This window comes from Homalodisca vitripennis, chromosome 4 (assembly GCF_021130785.1).
Source record: "Homalodisca vitripennis isolate AUS2020 chromosome 4, UT_GWSS_2.1, whole genome shotgun sequence".
Lineage (NCBI taxonomy): Eukaryota > Metazoa > Arthropoda > Insecta > Hemiptera > Cicadellidae > Homalodisca > Homalodisca vitripennis.
This window is the reverse complement of record NC_060210.1, coordinates 170,019,775-170,040,353: the sequence shown is the minus strand read 5'-3', so window position 1 is coordinate 170,040,353 and position 20,579 is coordinate 170,019,775. Positions and strand designations below refer to the sequence as shown.

At 33.0% G+C, this 20,579-nt stretch overlaps 1 protein-coding gene across 1 annotated transcript in view; it reads left to right on the top strand.

Moving 5' to 3' along the window:
• Positions 1 to 20,579, top strand: part of LOC124361291 (spectrin alpha chain-like) — a 91,875-nt gene that overhangs the window by 20,098 nt on the left and 51,198 nt on the right. Inside the window, 12 exon segments of the mRNA XM_046815338.1 lie at positions 887 to 1,150; positions 1,277 to 1,407; positions 4,495 to 4,780; positions 4,954 to 5,172; positions 6,267 to 6,563; positions 9,656 to 9,801; positions 12,278 to 12,340; positions 15,908 to 16,142; positions 16,402 to 16,575; positions 17,276 to 17,476; positions 18,178 to 18,355; positions 18,998 to 19,263. Coding sequence (XP_046671294.1) covers positions 887 to 1,150; positions 1,277 to 1,407; positions 4,495 to 4,780; positions 4,954 to 5,172; positions 6,267 to 6,563; positions 9,656 to 9,801; positions 12,278 to 12,340; positions 15,908 to 16,142; positions 16,402 to 16,575; positions 17,276 to 17,476; positions 18,178 to 18,355; positions 18,998 to 19,263 — 2,460 coding nt within the window.

The following is a 20,579-nucleotide window of genomic DNA, read 5'->3' as shown; positions in this document are numbered from 1 at the left end:
TACAGTCTTTGTGCAACCTATTATATATCTTTTCAATCAGCGTTTTCAGCCCGAGCAACAGCTTAGATAATAGTAACATCACACAAATATTGCACTTCTTCATCTGGAGCTGAGGCCAATGGTAGCGAACAAAAAAACTCAGACTACTAAAATGAAACTTCAATTCTCCTAGTTTTGAAATATACTAGTTTCACTGTAAAAAAATATATCTAAACAGTTTTTATTTGTCAAAACAAAAAACAACTGAATTTGAGTCACTTGCCATTATAGAAAAACACCTGTGCAGCCACTAGGCAGCAATCAATACTAAAGAAAAAGTGTAGACTTGTAACAAAAAAACACACTTTAGAAAGAGATACTCTTTTCAGTGATATAAGTTTCATTCTCATAAAATGAACATTCCCTTCGGTATGATTATTTTATAAGTTGTCAAAGTCAATTGATGACGTTTGGTGGAAATTTCAATACCTATTTTGGATAGTTTTAGTTCATTGGGAACATGTAGATATAATTTTTGTCGGGGTTAAAATCTTGTTTGATGGTTAAATACGTCATAGAAGTGGAGATGACTCAACAATTTTAAATGAGTCTCTGGCTATTACAGAGTGTACCTAGAGCAACTCAAAATGATTTACTGGTGAATAGGAGGGTTAAAAAGGTAATTTTACTTTACTTTTCATGTAGCAATAATTGAAAATCACAATAGACGAAACCACAACTCAAGTCCAAATGTTTAGACTAATTTCAGAGCTTTTGTATTCAAAATGATATATTTTCAATAATGAAATCTCTTTCTTGAGGTTGTTTATTGTTTACTCTGTTGGACTGGGCAAGACCGTAGAATAAATGTTTCCTTTGATATTATTCACTTGTCTCTGTGTGTCAGAATGGACAGGCGCTGGTGAGTGAAGGTAACTACCGGGCACCCGAGGTGACAGCAATGCTGCAGCAGCTCAACACCCAGTGGGAGACACTGGTACGACTGTCGTTGGATAAGGGGCAACGTTTGCGGCAGGCTGCAGCACAGCATGGCTACAATCGTACTATGGAGGATGCTAAGACTAAGTTGGAGGAGCTGCAGGACAGTCTACAGTCTCGCCAAGTTGGCTCAGACCTCCGCAACTGCAAGCAACTACTCAAAAAACATCAGGTCTCTACCTACAACATAAATATTATAAGTGATTTTATTAATATTTATTGTTGGTTAGTAATAATTTTTAGATATATTTAAAAATTGCACTTTAATATATTTACTTATAGTAAGTGTTATGTTTAGGTGATAGAGACAGAAATCATTCAATGGGAGCAGCGTATTGGAGATCTGGTAGCCCTGGGACAGGAGATGGTTCATGAAGGTCATTTTGATGCTGATAACATCTTGAAAGCTAGCAAAGAATGTCAAGAAAAGTAAGTTAACAGTTTTTATTACCCCTAGTACTGTGGAGATAGTAACTGAGCTGTTATTAGATTAATTTGTTACATGTGTCATGAAGGTTACAGATTTTTTTATTTTTTTTCCATCACTCAGTGATATAAGATATCAGTAACACTACATTTTGAGATCTCCAATCTGATCTCTTCCTCAGGTGCAGATGACGAACCTAACACATAACTACAATGTAGGTTAAAATAAACAAATCACAAGGTTAGACCTGCTGAAGATTTTACAAGGTCACTTGCTGCAACATTGGATGCAGGGATGTTACAACGTACTTCTTGTACTACCTCTAAAAAGAAAGTAGCAAAATTCTCAGCATCTGGCACTTCATGATGCACGGATGTAGATCCTAATTCTCTCTTCACAACTTACAAGGCAGCCTTGTATTTGTTGTTAGCGGTGAGGGTAAAATCATCATTACTTTTGCATTTTGCTCCATTTAAAGCAGTTTTATAAGTACTTTTAGCTTCAGAGTAGGCTTCTTTATCCTCTGCTAACCCTGTGTTAGGTGATTTGTTGAAATAGTCCATCAAATGCCTTTTCATTGCTGACAGTTCAGCAGTATACCATGTCCTGCTTTTAAGGTTTTTGCAAATGTAGGCCTACTTTTATTAACAATAGGTAAAAAGTTATTAAACCAGTGTACTCGTATGACTAGATTATAAAATTTGTTGTACATACTTTTACAATCAAGGCCATTTAACAGGGTAACCCAACCGATATTGCTTAAGCAATGTTTGAAATAAGTTGGGTTGGGAGAGGACGATTAAGTCATGTTATAATTATGTACTCATTGGTATATTGTCATAATTGCACTTTTGATGTAGATTAAGTTCAATACTCAAGAAGTGATGATCAGAAATTGGCCAGTCATGACCACACACACTGTAATTAATTTTAGGCACATCAGAAGCAATATAGTAAATGCAAGCCATATTCCTGATTGCAGTGAAGTTCAAACAGTATAGCTCTGCTGACCTCAATAAATTATGCATTTTTAACAGTTTTCAGTTTGTTACCATAGGCTTTAATGTTAAAGTCTCCACACAAGATAATATAACATTTAAAATGCAATATGTAGTCTAAGTCAAGCTGGTAAAAAAATATGTTATCATTGCAACCACTAGGTTTATATAGTGACACTACAATAATCTTTGCTAATAAGAGTTTAATGGCCCAGACTTCAAAGCAATTTCTAGACAGAAAGTACTCCCATCAAGTTCACAATAGTCCATAGAACTTAGTACATATATTACCTCCACCACCATGAATTTTTTCTGTCTACAGTAAATTGAGGCCAATATATGCCCAGTAAGCTTGTTTAAGTTGCAATTGTCCACATTAAACCGATGCTCAACCAGACACAAAACGCTGTAGGATTTCTCAGATGTAACCAATGCTATATCAATTACTGTATTTTGAGATTAGGTTCATTAACAACACTGTTTGTACAAAGCACTTTATTTTCAAAGTCTTTCTTGTAGATAAGGCCAGTCTGGCCTATTTCAGTGCCTGAGGAGCTATTGGGGGCGCTAATATGAGCTGTTCCTTGATAATATTTCAGTTTCATCATAGCAGAAACAAGGTGGTGGAAAATTAGGGAGCAGCGGTGGGTCCTTTTTTAATTGGTTCATTCCAGACGAACTTCTCAAAACCATACTGTGTCTTCTCATTTATTTATTAGAAATCTGTATGATGTGTCATTCTTTTGGTTTCCTCTTTAGTTCTTTTTTCAGAATTGGAAACCAAAGCGGTCTAATTTCATTTGGTACCTAAATTTTTGACTGAATGGTTAGTTTGCAAATTTAATGTATTAAAGCCCCACATACACTCAATCAATTTCCTTTTAACCCTTTCCACTCGGATTTTTTTCACTAGTCTGCCCCCTCAGCTCGTATTTATTTTAGGATATTTTCAGTAAAAACCCATTTTTAGCAAACTGGAAGTCAATAAAGTATATACATTATTATATTGTATAATAATTTTATTTTATTTCTAATTTATATTATAGAGATATAAAATTTGATACACACTAATAAGTTTTATATTTTAGCATGGTATGGTATCGTTCAAAACACTCTGCAGGATGAAGACCAGGATTTTTTGAACAGGTTTTACAATAGTAAAGTGTTTCCTTTCTTCCTCCTGGCACCTTTCTATTGCTACAAACAGCACAGTCTTTAGTTTTTTTTGTTGGATATGAGCTGCAAGAAAGTGAGGTTGTTTGTTTAGCCTTTCTTCTTTTTCTACTGATGAAGGACGACCCCGCTTCAAACTCATAGGGTTACGGACATAGCCTACAAGTTCAGTGATGAGGATTTCTCTGAAATTCCTGTGTTGAATTGTTTTTTCTCCATGGTTTTGTTTATTCGTGTTGAACAAGAGAAAGCTATTTACTATTGCCACTTCCAACATCCAGAAAAATAGCTTTCTCCACTACTTCAGAGATTTACGGGGAAATTTGTAGGAAGCAATATAGTGGTCTGCTTGGTCCACGCCACCATATATTTGTTATACTGACAGATAACTGTTGGCTTTTGTATGTTTATTTGATTATCCTTGCCTTAAATAAGTAATTCAGCAATAACTTCTGAATCAGAAAGAAAAGATATACTTAGTTGGTAACGACATATCGAGTCACTAATGCGAACGCGTCTGAAAATTGGTTAGGAAACGTGACTAGAATGACAAAGCAAAATAAATCAGCAGCCGACCAATCGTAGTTCAGCTGTAATTTATTAGTTCCTGAGAATGCCGTGCGATCGCAGCACCAATCGGAAACATCGTAGACCGGCTAAAAATAAAGTAAAGCTGACGTCACTGCAATGTCGGATGGCGTCCGACATACGGGCGGAACGGCAAAATAGCAATGTCGGACGACGTCCGACACACGAGTGGAAAGGGTTAAAGAAATGAGGTTCCTAATTTATGTTATCTCTATACTCACATAATCATATGAATCTATCTGATAAAATCAACATGTACATAGATTACTTTCATGAAGTGAAACTTTTGTTGAGTACATTATGTTTATGCAAGTTTTTTCTTGTTTACAGATTCAGCTCATTGCAAGAGCCAGCTCGTAAACGAAGAGAGGCATTGGAAGAATCTCTACGTTTTCACAAGTTTGGATTCGAGTTGGAGGCTGAGCTAGGTTGGATACGAGAACACTTACCGATGGCATCTTCAGAGACATTGGGCCAGAATCTGCATCAGGCACAATCTTTACACAAGAAACATAAGAAGCTGGAGGCTGAAATTCTTGGGCATCAGCCAATGATTGACAAGACATTAGCCTCTGGAGAGGCTCTTGTTCACCAGAGTCACCCGGAGACTAAACAGGTCAGAACCTGTGCAGTTTTCTGTATTTTGTTTGTTGTACTTACATGACAGGTTTTAATAATTTTCTCTGAAATTTCCAATATTATCTTTTAGTGTTAAATTTATCTATATTACTATTAAAATAAATCTATATCATAAATTTATTTTTTCTGTAATTTATTTTGGGTTTATAGGTTGAATCTTTGTGTATTGGGCTGCAAGATGCTTGGCAAGACCTCAAGATGAAGGCACAGGAAAGGAGTAAAAAACTGGAACTTTCACTAAAGGCCCAGCAGTTCTACTTTGAGGCTAGTGAAGTGGAAAGTTGGCTGTCTGAACGTAACAATGTCTTGTCCTCTACTGACTATGGAAGGGACAGAGATGCAGCATCTAAACTGCTCACTAAACACAAGGTACAGACTATATATATATTTTTTGTCAAAAACAATAATTATCCTAGTTATTCTTTTCTTGATGTTATATAATTTAGGTTAACACATATAACACAGTATGAGTAAGTTTCCAATTGTATTAAAACAAAATTTCACTTTTTAATTTTTACATCAAGGATTGATTATTAATAGCAATATTAAAGTTACATGGTGTTCCAACATGAGTTAGCATAGTTAACACATTCACTGCGGATGACAAAATTACCGGCGACAGAAAATGCTGGATTTTTTTTGTTTTTTACTTACCCAAAACAGAGTCAGGATAGCCGAAAGGGTTGTCCAAGGTACCCCAGAAGCTTCGTTGGCCGGAACGGGTGACGTCATGTCCGTGCCGAGTCTGCTTGTCATCCGCACCTGGTGCCTGTCCCCTGTGTTGTATGTGCTCGCAGCGCACTAGGTTTCGGCACAAACATTCGCAAATTACACGTATATAGTACATGAATGATACGTAGATAGTACATCAATTACACGTATTGGGGTGGGGTGGCCCACTGGGGGTGGGGGACGCTGCCTTCACCGTCCCTAGAACTGTTCGAACTCGACTCATTGTCTTCATCAGATGAAAAATTATCGTCAATAACATTATCGTCTTCCTCCATTATGAGTACATACATTTACACAGTCAACAGACACTATAATCCACTCACACTATATCGCAAAGCATACACAACAAACGAATCGCACCAACTGACTCACCGAAACAGGCACACCTCGCTATGAGTGTTACAGCCTTCCTGGGCAACTGCTCAACTCACACTGAGGCAATATGAAAGCAGCTGCCGTATGCCGAGCTCGCTCGTCCACCACCCGACACGCCATTTTCGCATGACGAGCATGCTCAACACCCGCAGTGAATGTGTCATATTGGCAATAATATTTAGTCATGCAGTCTAGCTAGCACTATTTTAGGTTACATTCTTAGTTTGTGTCATGTCCAGTAGCATGATTTATTTTTATGGTGTGGAATAACAATATTTTTTCATATAAAATAGTGTAAAATTAGTATAGTCATAGACCTCCAATAATTTAAAAGAGATACTTGTATTGTTATGTAGGCACTAGAACTGGAACTGGACACGTACTCTGGGATAGTGAACGAGATGGGAAATACGGCCAACAGTATGATCAACGCCAAACATCCAGACTCCAAGGCCATCGCTAGCAAGCAGCAGGCCATCAGCCAGCAAATGCGGATGTTGCAGAAGCTTGCGAGTGCTCGGCAGCAGCGACTGGTGGAGAGTATGTGTCGCCATGAGTATCTCACTGAGTCTGCTGAGTTGGAAAGCTGGATCCGTGAGCAGATGACAGCTGCTGCCTCTGAGGATTATGGTCAAGACTATGAGCACTTATTGGTCAGTACCTGATTGTCTTCACTAAAGTTTCAACCTAATAATTTTCCACAAAATCTATACGTTTTAGAATTGCTGTAATACAAATAATACGTTATAGATTAGCAGTAATTACTAGATAATTCAGCAGTGATTATCTATTATCATTGATAATAATGACAATAATAATATAAGGATCAAAATCAATGATTACACTAAATGACTTTCAAAAGCTTATTTTCTTGTATCAATATTAGGATAATGTGATCAATGTACATGTGGTTTGATTACAATTTTAACTGTAGGTTGTTCCTTTGATGATAGTGGAAAATAATCTTTTCAAGGAACTGTCAACATTAATTAAAAATAAGACTACACAAACACTTATACTCTCATTCTACACACTTTTGTCTTGGCTAGTAGCCTACAAAGCTTTTGTTTATATTACATATAATCTGTCTATTACAAAATTAATAACATTTCCTGTAGGTGTTTTGTATTTTCTCTGATCATCTCCCCTATTACCAAAAACCACCATAACTCGAAAATGTATGTATGTTTATATGTATGGGCTATGAAACACAAATAGGCTTGTAAAAGTGATAAATGTCATAATGTTTTACCCTCCCCTCCATCTGTTAGACGACTAGTGATGAGTCGCTAAAAAATGTTTCTCTAATGTTGATAGTCGATTTTGTAGTCATCTATTTAACCAAACTTTTGCTATCGAAATCAAAACTTAAGTAGAGAAATATTATACCAAATTAATTATTATGTTTCACTGATTAATTTGGTGTATAGTTTATTCAATAATAATGCATAATAAGTATGCACTGAAATTATTAAGTTGCAATACAAATGTTGGTTTGCCGTGTCTGGTCACGCACTTCCAGTAAGCACTAAAAAACGGGAGTTTTACCCTATAGTTTTGCCACGAGAAACTTGGTTTAGGAATGAGTTTGGCTACATCACTGTGTTCAGAATTTCTTTCCCAACAAGATCATCTGCTTCAAACATCTGTTTCTTGAAATATGTTGCAAAGAAAGAGACCTTCTACGCAACCATTGTTTGCGACATTTATGTAATGTTAGACGACTACTTTCACTAGTCACTAGTATTTTGTTATTTCTCATAATATTATTAGAGTTGTGTTAGTATCAAACAAAATCAAACTTTTCCTTGTGAAATTTGCCATCAAGTGGTATAGATGTCTTCAAGGAATGAGTAAATTATACGTGTTTATTTTGTGATCAAACTTTATAATTTCGAGAAGACTGTAGCCACCATATTGATGTGCTGGCATTACTCATTGTGTATTCAAACTTTTATTTGTGAATTCTAAGTTTAAACCTATAGAGTATACCATGATCAACGCTTTATTTGTGATTAATTTATTATACAATAATTTGGTGACATTCACAGGTACGTAAGCTAAATTGTGATATAAAAATCATTATACCTAGACCTACGCGTAGGTTACAAATTAATGTTTATTTCATTATTTTTTATATATGAGTGACCTAGTAAATAAGTCAGGTGAACTTGGACAATTATTATTTATAATTAATAAATAAATAAATTATAATCATTTTTATTAAATTTCGCCATTTTAAAGATTTTCTGACAGTATATTGCGTGTTTTTTTACAGCTTTTATTTCTTGACAAAACACTTCTTTGGATTTGTAACAAACAGTTTTAGATATATATATATATATAAATATTTAGAACTTTTTATGCTCTGAAACATAGAAAAGGTCTCAAAATATAATAAGCATACAGAAAATATCTAAAAATGTTAGAATGTGATGTCATTTTTTGTAAAAACACACCATATTACTATTTACCAAAAACAATTTAAAAATTTTGGGAAAAGTAGAATTTTTTGATGTTTTGCATAAAACAACTAGTATATTTTTAAAAGTAATAAAAAAATTATTTCTATTTTTTTATAAGGCTTTACTTTTGGATATTTTTGTTTTACTATTAGTTTTTTTTCACTTATAATGAAAAATAAAAACCTAAATTTAAATAAAAAAATTAATCCAACTGTATATAAATATCCCTTGTTTTGTACTGAAAATAAAATATATAATAGTGTGTACTTTACTTCAATAATAAATATTCTACATAGGTTTGAATGAAGGTATGCACAACCAGTGCCTGCAATTGTAGGAATTTCAACTGCCAGATGCAGGGTTAATATATTTACACTAAACTTTATACAGAGATAGTATTTGTAAATAGATTGGATTAGTTTGTTAGCTAAGCTCAACCAATGAAAAGTTTCCATGACGGTGGTCATGAAGGTAATGACCATTTACATTTTTGCAACATTTTTTGTCTAGACTATGTATAAACATAAACACAAAATTACTGGTTTTATAAAAGTATTAAGTAATTTTTTTTAACAACTAGTATTCTTACTTATTATTTTTTTAAAAATATATTCCAGATGGAAACCATTAAAAATTGGGAAAAGTAATGTTAATACCTCAGTATATATCTACGATATTATGTATCGTAGATAAAAAAAATTGTTTTAGAATTCTGTGGTTATTTGCAACAATGTGGCCGTACAAAGTTTTGAGAAGTACATAGGAACCTCAATTATTTTAAGTGCTGATGTATAATCATAATTTTTTAGTGATTGTACTGTAACCAAATCTCAGTTTTTAATAAAAAATGTATCTGCTTATAAAAATGTTTGTCTTTTAAATAAATAAAAAAAAATGCTGTTTATTATGAGTGCTTTTCAGACTATTTAAATTTACAGAACAACATTTGTATGTTCAAGATGATTGGAGCTCTAAAAATTTGAAAGTTTTACAAGTATATTAAAATTCAAATTATTAGAGTCATCATACCATCAGTGTTGTACAAACATGCCTGCTAAACTAATAATGCATCTTCAGTTGACATGCATCACAATGACAGAATTATGTTCATCTCTACCATTCTTACAACTAAGCCACTAGAGATATTCTATAATGTGTTTAAAAGTGTATAATATAGTACATCTGAAACTAACCTCAAATGTTCATAGAAGATCGTCCAACTAATGAGTGTTTATAAAATTATCATACAGTAGAACTAACAAAATTTAATAATTTTTCAGATTTTGCAGAATAAGTTTGATGATCTTAAACACAGAGTGGAGGCGGGAGCTGAAAGGTTCAACCAGTGTGAGGAGCTTGCAAAGAAGCTCATATTGAATGAAAGTCCTTATATAGCCGACATTGAAAAACGTCAAGATCAATTGAGGTACTATCATTTTGAATAAAAATCTATTATTTAATAGGTTTAGAGGTTTAACTTTTTTTGTGAGAAAGCACAAAATAAAAAAAAACTATAAATTTTGTTGGTGAGTTAGGTATTTCGGCCAAAAAATTTGGTATAATTTTATATTTATTTCTGTTTGCCAGACACATATTTCTGATACAATAGTTACACTTATGGATTTTTTAGCTTGCACGATTACAAGTTATAATATAGATATAGCACATTTATTGGAAGTTATAAATAATTTTCATGTTTTCCATTTGACTTCCAATATAAATTAATAATGTTATAAATCCTATAAAATTTACTGAATATAATAATACTATTCTGTAAAATACAAGATAAAAAAATCATACATTTCATTGAAGGTGAGGCTCATCTTATTGGGCACACAATTGCAGTAAAAGAAATACACAATTATCCAATAATTTAAATTCAATACACAAGGCCTTTCAGTGTTGAAGATGCCATTGTAAGGTGTGAATTCAAACATATTCACAAATTTATCTCTACTTAAAAAAATAAAAGTACATATTTGTGTTTTTTAAGTTGTTCCCAATCTTTCTTATTTTAGAAAGAATGTCTATTTTAATTAATCAAGATTCTGAAATATTTTTAATTAAAAGTCAAAGAAACTGTGGCTAAGGCCTTGCTGGTATGGTAACTCACTGTGAAACAAACTACTCAGACAATTTATTCTATGTATAACATGTGATAAGCTATGGTTTTGCAGTGTTTTGCTTTGCTGTATATATACCTGTTTTGCTATGTTAAGCTATGTTTCTGTAATATAACTCTCATTGAATATGTGGTGTGGATAATTTTCTTTATTAAATCTATGCATGCATCATTGAAAAAAATTAAATTTTGTATGCATACATTGCATGCCGTATTATTTGTTGTAAAATATTTTCTGAATTTTATATACTGAAAAAGTTAGATACTTTGCTTACTTATTATTATTAAACAAACGTAATTCACAAGAGACTATTTAAATTTATAACAACAATACCATAGATTAGAGTAGATCACTAAAAATCCATTGATATGCTCAGTAGCACTTATTAGTTTAGATTTTTCTATATTTAATAAAATAAAAATACAAGCTAGTGTGATGTTTTGGTTCCTAATGCTGGTTCTCAGTTCTCCAGTTCTCTACAAAAATGGTCCCTTGTTCCCAGTTTCACATTATAATATAATACAGTCTATTCAATTCCTATAAAATCCAATTAATTACAATATTGATTTATTAATATTGTATTGTATTAAATATAAATAGTCTTTCATACAAATAATATTTAACACGATAATTTTGTATGACAAATACTGATAGTTATTTATTTGTTCTAATACTGTAATTATTAGCATTTTAACTATAAAGTGTGTTTTTAACCTACTTATATGTTCATAAAAAAAAAATAGCTAAAGGACTGTGCACAGTATTTTCTGTTTGGGCCCAACATGAGGGATGATGGCAACTGCAATAGGCTGTACACTAATGTTTTACTTATGTATTGTAACATCTAGTGGAGTTTTTGTGCTACCTAATATGTTTACACCAATTAGTATCCCCTACCAAACAATGTTTTTTCCGAGAGTTTGTAGAAAATGAGATACAATCTGTGGTATCTACTTTGAAGAAGAAGCATCCTATAGATATTGATGGGATATCTGATACTATTAAATCATTATATTAATATTAGAACATTTAACTATTTCGGTAGTGCTGCTGAACAAATTCCTGTTCTCTTTATAGAAGTGGTGTCTAGTGGCAGTGGGTAGATATACATGTATATATTATGTGTATATTACATGTAATGGTTTGACTCGTTTTTACTGCACAGTTGACTGTTAATGGCCAAAATGCACACTGAAATGTGGTCATGAAAATGAGTGCCATATACCTTGCACACTTGTGAAAAGGGCTGCAAAAGTATACTAACTCCAGCATAAAACTTGTTATCAAATTTATGTTTGATGCGTTTTAAAAAAAAACTTAAAATTATCAGCATTTAGTAAACATTCTACAGTTGAAGATAACATAGTTATCACATCCAAGAATTTAGAGATTTTTGTCTCAAAAGAAATGTACTTGAAACCAACAGAAACTAGGAACCGTTTACTGTAGAGAACAAAACTAGAACTGAACTTAAAATATGGAATCGATTCATCACTAAATCAAAGCTTCCTCTTAAATTATTAAGTCATTGAGTGTTGTTTTATGCATGCTTTTGACATTTTTGTGGCATGCTGCTGTTGGCTACAATCTTCTCAACTTGTTACAACTAAAGTATATTTTGCTGTTCATGTTATAAATCAAAATCACTCATGAAAATTTAACACAAATTTTAGTACAGTAAAGACTGATTGTATTTAGTAGTTCTTCAAAACGCCACAAGCTAAAGTAAACAAGTTGAGAGGTAGCCGGATGTTGCTTATGGTCTTGGTTGTGGTGTAGTAGAGAGGAGGTGGAGACAAGTGACGCAGTGGCAGACGTCAGACTCAAACATCAGGCTATCAGGTGAGTCTTCAGTGTGCGGTTACCGGACATAACAAGCACCAGTTGAGTTTCTGGTCTGGCATAGCTCATATCTATCAGGTACTCTAATGAAAATAGTTTTAGTTATAAATGGCGTTTAATAAATCAACATATACAGTATTATTGCATAGTAATTTCTAAAAATTGTTATGTTTTCAATAATAATAAATTTGTTTACAAATAAAACATGTAACCAATTTGGCATAAAACCACAATTTATTCAAAAATCTTTAAAGATATGTTAGTTTTGGAGTTTCTTTTTCAAAAAATGGTTTTTTGTTTGTAAGAAACAAGTTACCAAAAACATTACTGACATCCCTAGCATTTTCGCTCACAAAGATTTATTATTTCAGTGGTATGGTTCATGAGTCATCATTCTTGAAGATGCTGGAATTTGGTGTCTGATAGTTTGTGTATGTCAGCGATAAGAGTGCTCTATGTGAATTTGCCGTAACTAGCAGATTGTGTTAAATTAGGGAATGTCACCATGTAGGGTGATTACTTTTTAACTGTCGTGAGTTATCCATGACTCGTACTGCACACTGTTTATATTCAATTAGACCAGTATTGAATTGTTGAATAAAGCTTCAAAACATGACAAACATAAAGATCTATCTTCTACCTAGGAGGTTGATGCAATAACATAGCAGACAATGACAGAAGCTGAAGTTTTCGTAAACAAGGGAAACAACTGGACATGTCATGAGTCAAGGGTGACCTCATGCTGCACACGAAAAATAACTGTATAAACAAAATAACAATTTATTGTTTTTATTTTTTGTTGGTAACAAAAAATAACTGTATAAACAAAATAACAATTTATTGTTGTTATTTTTTGTTGGTAACGAAAAATAACTGTATAAACAAAATAACTCTTGTGCAGCTTGAGCTATCCGTGATTCATTTGTAATAATAGACTTTATCGTAATAATTATAAAATATTCTCTCCAATTCAATCCCTAATTAAATCGGTAAAAACTGTAAAAAATATATATGTTCTGGAAAATGGAGTTTGTTTTATGAAAACCTGTTTTTAAATAAAAGTGTACTATGAGTCACCATACCGCATTGAACCTGTCAGTAAAGCTGACATTACATTTAGATTTTTCATTACATTTTTGTTTACCTGTGAACATACAGTGATAGCGACCTAAGCATTAAATGTTGATTTAATGAATCAAAGATTTACCACAACAACATCCTTAACACTTCAACTATTTTTATATACACTGAGTTTTATTAACATCTAAAACTATAAACATTTACTCTCCCTTTGAGAAAAAATGCTAAAAAACAATCACAGGGCGGACCTGGATCTCTAAAGGCAGTAATTAGTAGACATTGTATTAAATTGTTCAAACTACAACTACAAGTTGTTTAACGCTTCAAGTAGCAAGGTTGGGAATTTCTTATGTAAGTTACTTGTCTGAAAATGCAATTGAATGCATACAAACAATATAAAAATCTATGTCTGTAATCATTCAAACAACAGAATTTATAGTTTATACCTAAATGGCATTGTCCTAAATTTGCAATTTTTATATAAACACATCAGTTATTCAATATTTGTAAATATTTTGTGAGAAGCTACAATCATGTTGTAACTATGCATGCTCAAATTTGTACATGGATAAATTTGTTATGTGACAATACTAATAACATTGACAGAATGAAAGGAAATAATATAAGTTTTGTAATGGAAAATGTAATTTTTTTTAATATTTCAAAATGAACGACGTAGAAGACTCCAACTCAACTCTATGTATTCTTCATAATTTTATCTTTCATTTAAGCGTATATAACTATGATTAAGTAGCATATAGTGCTTTTATAATATTTTCTGGAAAAAAAATGCTTGTATTGTACCAAAAGAGTGCCTGCTATTGATCGGTATTTATTACTGTTGGAGAGTTAAGATACGAGACTAAAATACTGAGTAATATACTGTAAGTTTTGATATCATAGATAACTGCCACCTTAAATCGGCCTCATTTGCACTTATAAACCATTTGTTGTACTTGAAATAATGGTTAGAAAATATAATTTTCTATACAAATGTTGTGAGTTTGATAGGTTTCAAGTACTAATTTTGAACAGGAGTACAAAAGTTGTGGAATACCACTTAACTCAACCCCTCAATCAATTATCTCATTTTATTAATTGAACTATGTTTTAGTAAAATATCATAAGTGATAGACTAGGGGACAAAATAGACAGATTACCAATTAACTCCAGTATACAGTTTTCATGTTATGTCATCTACAGTTGAATTTATAAGACGTGAATCTGTAGACAGGATGTACACACTAGTCCGCAGACACAGCCTTGCTCCGCTCCTCTGTCTCTTGATTATCTGTGTGCTGGTTGGACTGCTACAAGCGCTACCAAAAACATCAATCTCGCGTCATTGCCATTGTGTAAAATTGCTAAAAGAGTTCAAAATGAACAATCTTTATGTTTCAGCTGTGACATCTGTCAAGAAACCGGTTCTACATAGTCAGGGACGGTTAATAATATATAATGTATAAACGTATATGGAAAAACAGTACCCCTGCATATGAGACTACAGTTTTGAGTGCTAGAAGCTTGTGGAAAGTCACTTGAGTACTGTTCACAGAGTTATTTAAGAAAGTAAAAACTCCCATGGGGAAAAAAGCTGAAAACAACAGAAAAATGTTAAATGCCTGATATAAGAAATTTAAGATTGATTATTTGAGAAATGGGCTTATCGTGAATCAGTGCCCAATAGATTATACATGGATAAAACTTACTTTCATAGTCCTACAGCAGCAACAAAAATGTGGACAGAAAGTGAAATCAAAGGCTTGGAAAATCCTATTAATAAAGGAAAACGAGTTGTTGATGTAGAAGTTGGTGGGGAAAAGTGGATACATATCGAATGCTTTGGTCATGTTTCAGTCACTTTCGTAATAATACACGTACGTATACAAGTTTTACAAGGAATTATTATACATGTAATAATAATTCCACAAGTACTACATACATTGGTTTTATACATTAAGTATGTCAATTTCCGTAACAATGTTGAACTAGAATTTGAAGGGTTTTTACCTTTATATAAATTGTATAAGTTTTAAAATTTCAAAAGTTTATGCTTAAAAACTATTATTTCCTGTTTAATATTTGATGCTTCAATGTAGAAAAAAGAAAGGAGATTAGGGATCAACTAATTTTATTACACTGCATGTGCAATCGCAACGCAATGTTACACCCAGGTCATGCAGTGTGCGGGACGAAGCGACGACCTGACTTTGTTAGTAGGGATAGTAGCAGACTGGCGTTTCCCCACTACATCCCCTTCCATTACCTGAAACCATCCCCAATTACCGAACCGTTTCATGTCTTATAAATTAAACTGTTAATTTACTATATTTATAGGAATAAGGCAGTTTGTTGTAAAAATATGATACAATTTAATTTAGTTTGTAATGTTTTAATGAATTTCATTAGATGATTTGCTAGAAAAAGTTAGGAAGAAAGAAGAAGCAATTATACAGGATGGGAGCTTGAACTCTGTGACATGTTTAGGGAGTCTTGGCAGCAGCTGCTGTTGGTACTGGACAACAGAGAGCAACGGCTTGCAGCGGCTGGGGAGATACATCGTTTTCACCGTGATGTGGCCGAGGCTCTCTCTCGCATACATGACAAGGATGCTGCAATATCTGATGACCTGGGCCGGGATCTCAACTCTGTTCTGGCACTCATCCGCAGCAAACATGAGGGCTTTGAGAATGATCTTGTGGCTCTTGAAGCCCAGCTTCAGGTAGCTAAATGTTTCAAAAACATTATAATGATCATTTACTTATAAAGTGATAAAATTTTTTCATTTTGTATAAAGTAGTTTATAAATGAAGAGTTTTTAATCAAATAAAACTTTTGATTAATTTAATTACTCGCTTTTTTATATTAAGGTAGCTTTTTCAAATCATCAGAAACAATTTACAATGGATTGTATTAATTAATCTAGTCTAATTTAGTATAAAATTAATGATAACTAATTATGATATATATTGTTACTGAAGGTCCTGGTGGAGGACGCAGTACGCCTACAAGCTCAGTATCCTGGTACAAATGCTGCTCATATCGGTCAGCAGCAGGAGGTGGTGGTAGCCAGCTGGTCGGCCCTCCAGGAACGTTCAGCCACAAGGCGCGAGATGTTACAGGCTAGCTGTGACCTGCAACGCTTCCTTGCACAAGTAATTCGTGATAATGTTCTATTGAAATAAGCTTAAGCTACCTCATAGCTCTTGTGTTAATACAGATAGATCTGCCTGTTAAATGTAATAGTCCAACTTATTAATACAGAAGTGTGTTCCAAATTCACACATTCTTCACCAGGTTTCTGTTCTACCAGGGATGTGACATTCTCTTTTATGTAGCTTTTTACTTTTCTATCAAGAGAGCTATTTAAAATAGTGGCTATTGCATTTTAATATTCAGAGATTAATAAATTGGCATTAATACCAAATAACAGATTTAGAAGAATTAAATGCTGGCATATATAATAGTCATAGTTATTTTTATTGCCTCAAATTACACGATTGCCCTATCTATTTTTCATTTATTTTCTTCATGTAACTGTGTTTTGTATATTATGAATTTCAAATTGTTGTGTCTTAGTTTTGTCAATATTAATAACCATTTTATTCAGTCTTAACAACTGTGTACAAAATTGAATAATGTGTCACAATGTTCAGATTTTTCATGATCAGTACTTGCAGTGAGGTTCCTAAGTCAATTACATTAATTTATCTAGTAGAAAATCACAATGTGTATGGTACTAATACAATTAGGTTCTCCTTGTAACTGCCAGAATAGAAGAGCTACTGTAAATTTTAAAGCAGTGTGAGGAAATTAATAAACTTTATTGTAAAGTAACTCCTAATATATGTATAGGTGCGGGATCTTATGAATTGGGCAAGTGGATTGCGTGCGGCCATGCTGACTGAGGAGAAGGTACGAGATGCAGCCAGTGCTCAGATCCTCAAAGCCGAACATGAGGCAGTCAAGGCAGAGATTGAGGCCAGGGAGGAGAGCTTCCGTCAAGTCATGGAACTTGGGGAGGCTATGGTGAACGGAGATCATTATGCTTCTCAGGTAGTCTAAAACTTTTGTTTTACAAAGACAAAACTTGGAATATTTTTATTGAATCATATTAATATTTTTTTAATATTTGAATCTAATTGTAGTATTGGTAATAATACAGATTCATTGGGCAAGGGTCAATAATTGACAATTTTAAAGCAAGGTGTCGTATCTAAACAAAACCAACTAAAAAGATAGTAATCAGAAAAAACAATTGTAATCCAGTGAAGAGGATTTTACTCTTAACACTGAAGAGTGAGTGAGTAATACTATTTACCAATTTTTGCATATTAGAACTCATCAAGAAGATATAACTGCCCCTTGGACTGAACGGATGAACTTATCTTCCATGAAATGTCAGTCATGTGAATTTCTACAAGTTTCTACATAATAGTGTCATCATAAAAAATGCAAATAATAACTGACAGTGTTTTAACTATCTTCATTCCTGATGATGACATTATTGTGCCAAAACTTATAGAAATTACTCTGTATTACTCTCAGGGCTAACATTAAATGGAAGGTAAGAACCTATTTTTAGTATATGTGTAGTTATTGCACTAGAATTTATCATTGACAGAAAACGTGGATTCTGTTTAAGTTTTATATTTAAGTTCTGAGTTTCTATAATTCTTTACAGTTTCCAACTGTTCTGTACACAAACAAAGGCTCTTAACAATTTTTTTTTAATTTTTACTTTTTAATTTTTTCAGGAAATCCAAGAAAAGTTCAGCCAACTGTTGGAAGAACGTCAGAGATTGCATAGTTCCTGGCAGCACAAGAAAGTTCACCTAGATCAGCTGATAGACTTACACTTTTTCCTCCGAGATGCTAAGCAGTTAGACACCCTCTGTGGCACACAAGAGGCAGCTCTGTCTGGAGTTGACTTTGGTATAGTCACATTTTTAATGCTTGAATTAGTTCCATATGTTTCTGTACTGCCACACTACTTTCAGCCATTTTAAAGTTTTAGTTAAAATGTTGACTGCTATGGAAAATACATCTACAAATGTATTTACAGTGTATTTTTGAAAAGAATATCTTGTTTAATGTCTAATTTTAATTATTATTTGTCAGAAATATAAACAAAAAATGTTGAAGCAAAAAACTTGTACTTAATGCATACATATGTAATTTACAATTAATTTTGACTGTTCTCTTCTAATGTTTTATAGTAATTTCTGAGTTTAATAAACAATAAATTTAGGCTACCTTATCATAAGGATACTTATTATAGTATTTTCTAAAAGTTGTGTGTACAACCTCCCTTGAATACTTTTTATGGTATAAAAATATTGTTCATGAACTGGGATTCCATCCCAGTAAAACCGACACATTACATATTCTGCTACATGATATGGTATTAATAATCTCAGTAATTTTGTACACCTGATAGTAAATAAAATAAAGCGCTTCTATTAAAATTTAATATTTATTCCACAATTTGAATAATATTTAGAGTTTTATTTCAGCTTCAACAAAAATTAATGTAAACAATACCGATTTATATAAAATGTAATTTTATTGTTTTAGGCGAAACTGTGGATGAAGTTGATGCTTATGTGAAAAAACATGATGCTTTTGAGAAGTTACTGGGGACACAAGAGGAGAAGATAGTGGCACTTCAAGAGCATGGGGACAAGTTGCTGGCCCAGAAACACTTCGAGAGTGACTTGATTGGGCGCAGACTGGGAGAAGTGGTGCAACGCAGGGCTAAGGTTAAAGAGCTGTGTGTGCTGCGCAAACAGAGGCTGGATGATGCTCAGCTTTATGCTCAGTTCGTGCGGGATGTTGGGGAGGTAAGCAGGAGTAAATTTTGATTCTTTAATGTGGAGAAAAATCATTCAAACGTATAAAAAAAAACTACCAGTTGCTTAGTCATCTACTTTTGCGTATGTTACAGTTATTATTGAAAAGTGATTAGTATTTCATTTTGTATCAAAATCGATCTAATGGGATAGAATACTTTTAATTAACTTCTTTTAGCCATACTTTACATTTTAACATTTTACCTGTTCTGGATAATCTCTTTGTTTGAAGTTTGTTTTTGATGACGGAAGGATTGTGAAGGAAATAGGATTTTTGTTGTTATTTGTTAGGTTAGTTATTCACCTGAGAAGAGATTGCAGATCTCGAAACCTAGTGTTTTTGATTTTTTTGTATACTGAACAATGACAAATTTCTGGAAAAATCCTCTTTCCTTCTGGATAATATGTTTAACTTTATAAATGGACTTTCAGAGTTATGTTAGGATCTGGTGTGTGAGTTTTGAAGTTTATCCAAGAGCATATGATGTGACATCTATAATAATTTAGATGATGTTTTATAGAGATCTCCCATAGTATGTTACTCTCCCCCATTCACATACACCCAAGGCCACGTACTTGTATGTCCTAGCTGGAATTTGCCCTCCATCTTCCACTGTCTACTATCTACTCCACGCATGCTCCCACTTCCTGGACATCTAACTCATTGTCCCACTATCTTCTTCTGTGTCTTTCTAACGGCCCTCTTTCTTTGTGCTTTCCAAGTGTTATTTCCTTTAAATGTGATATTTGCTATATTTTTAATGTGTGTCTAGTCCATCTTATTTTCCTTGCTCTGACATATGCTGCTACTTCATTATCTATTTATAAATCTCTTCTTATTGTATTTATACTTTATACTTCATTCTTTTGTGTGAGACAAAAATCTCCCTTAAAACTATATTCTCAAATATAATTAATTTTCTTTCTTCTTTTTTGTTCATAATCCATGTCTGCACTATAAAGCAACACTAGATAAATGTATGGTACACTTTAATTTAATTTAAACTGTGACAACTTTGAACTGAGGATCTAACTGCAGGCATAGGGAAATTTATTGGCTAAGTTTATTATTGTTGATTTCTTTTTCTTCACTATTATTACTGCCTTAAGATATTTAATTTGGTCAACCTCTTCACTGTTCTAACTTCCCATACTTATTGTGTTTAGTGCATATATATGTAGTCTTTTCGTCACTAATAGGTATCCATTTGCTTACTTTCACAAAGAAATTAAATTTGTTCTTATAGATCTTTTTTATGTGTCTACAAAAGCTAGTGTATTAATCCTTGTACCTACTTAGACTCCTG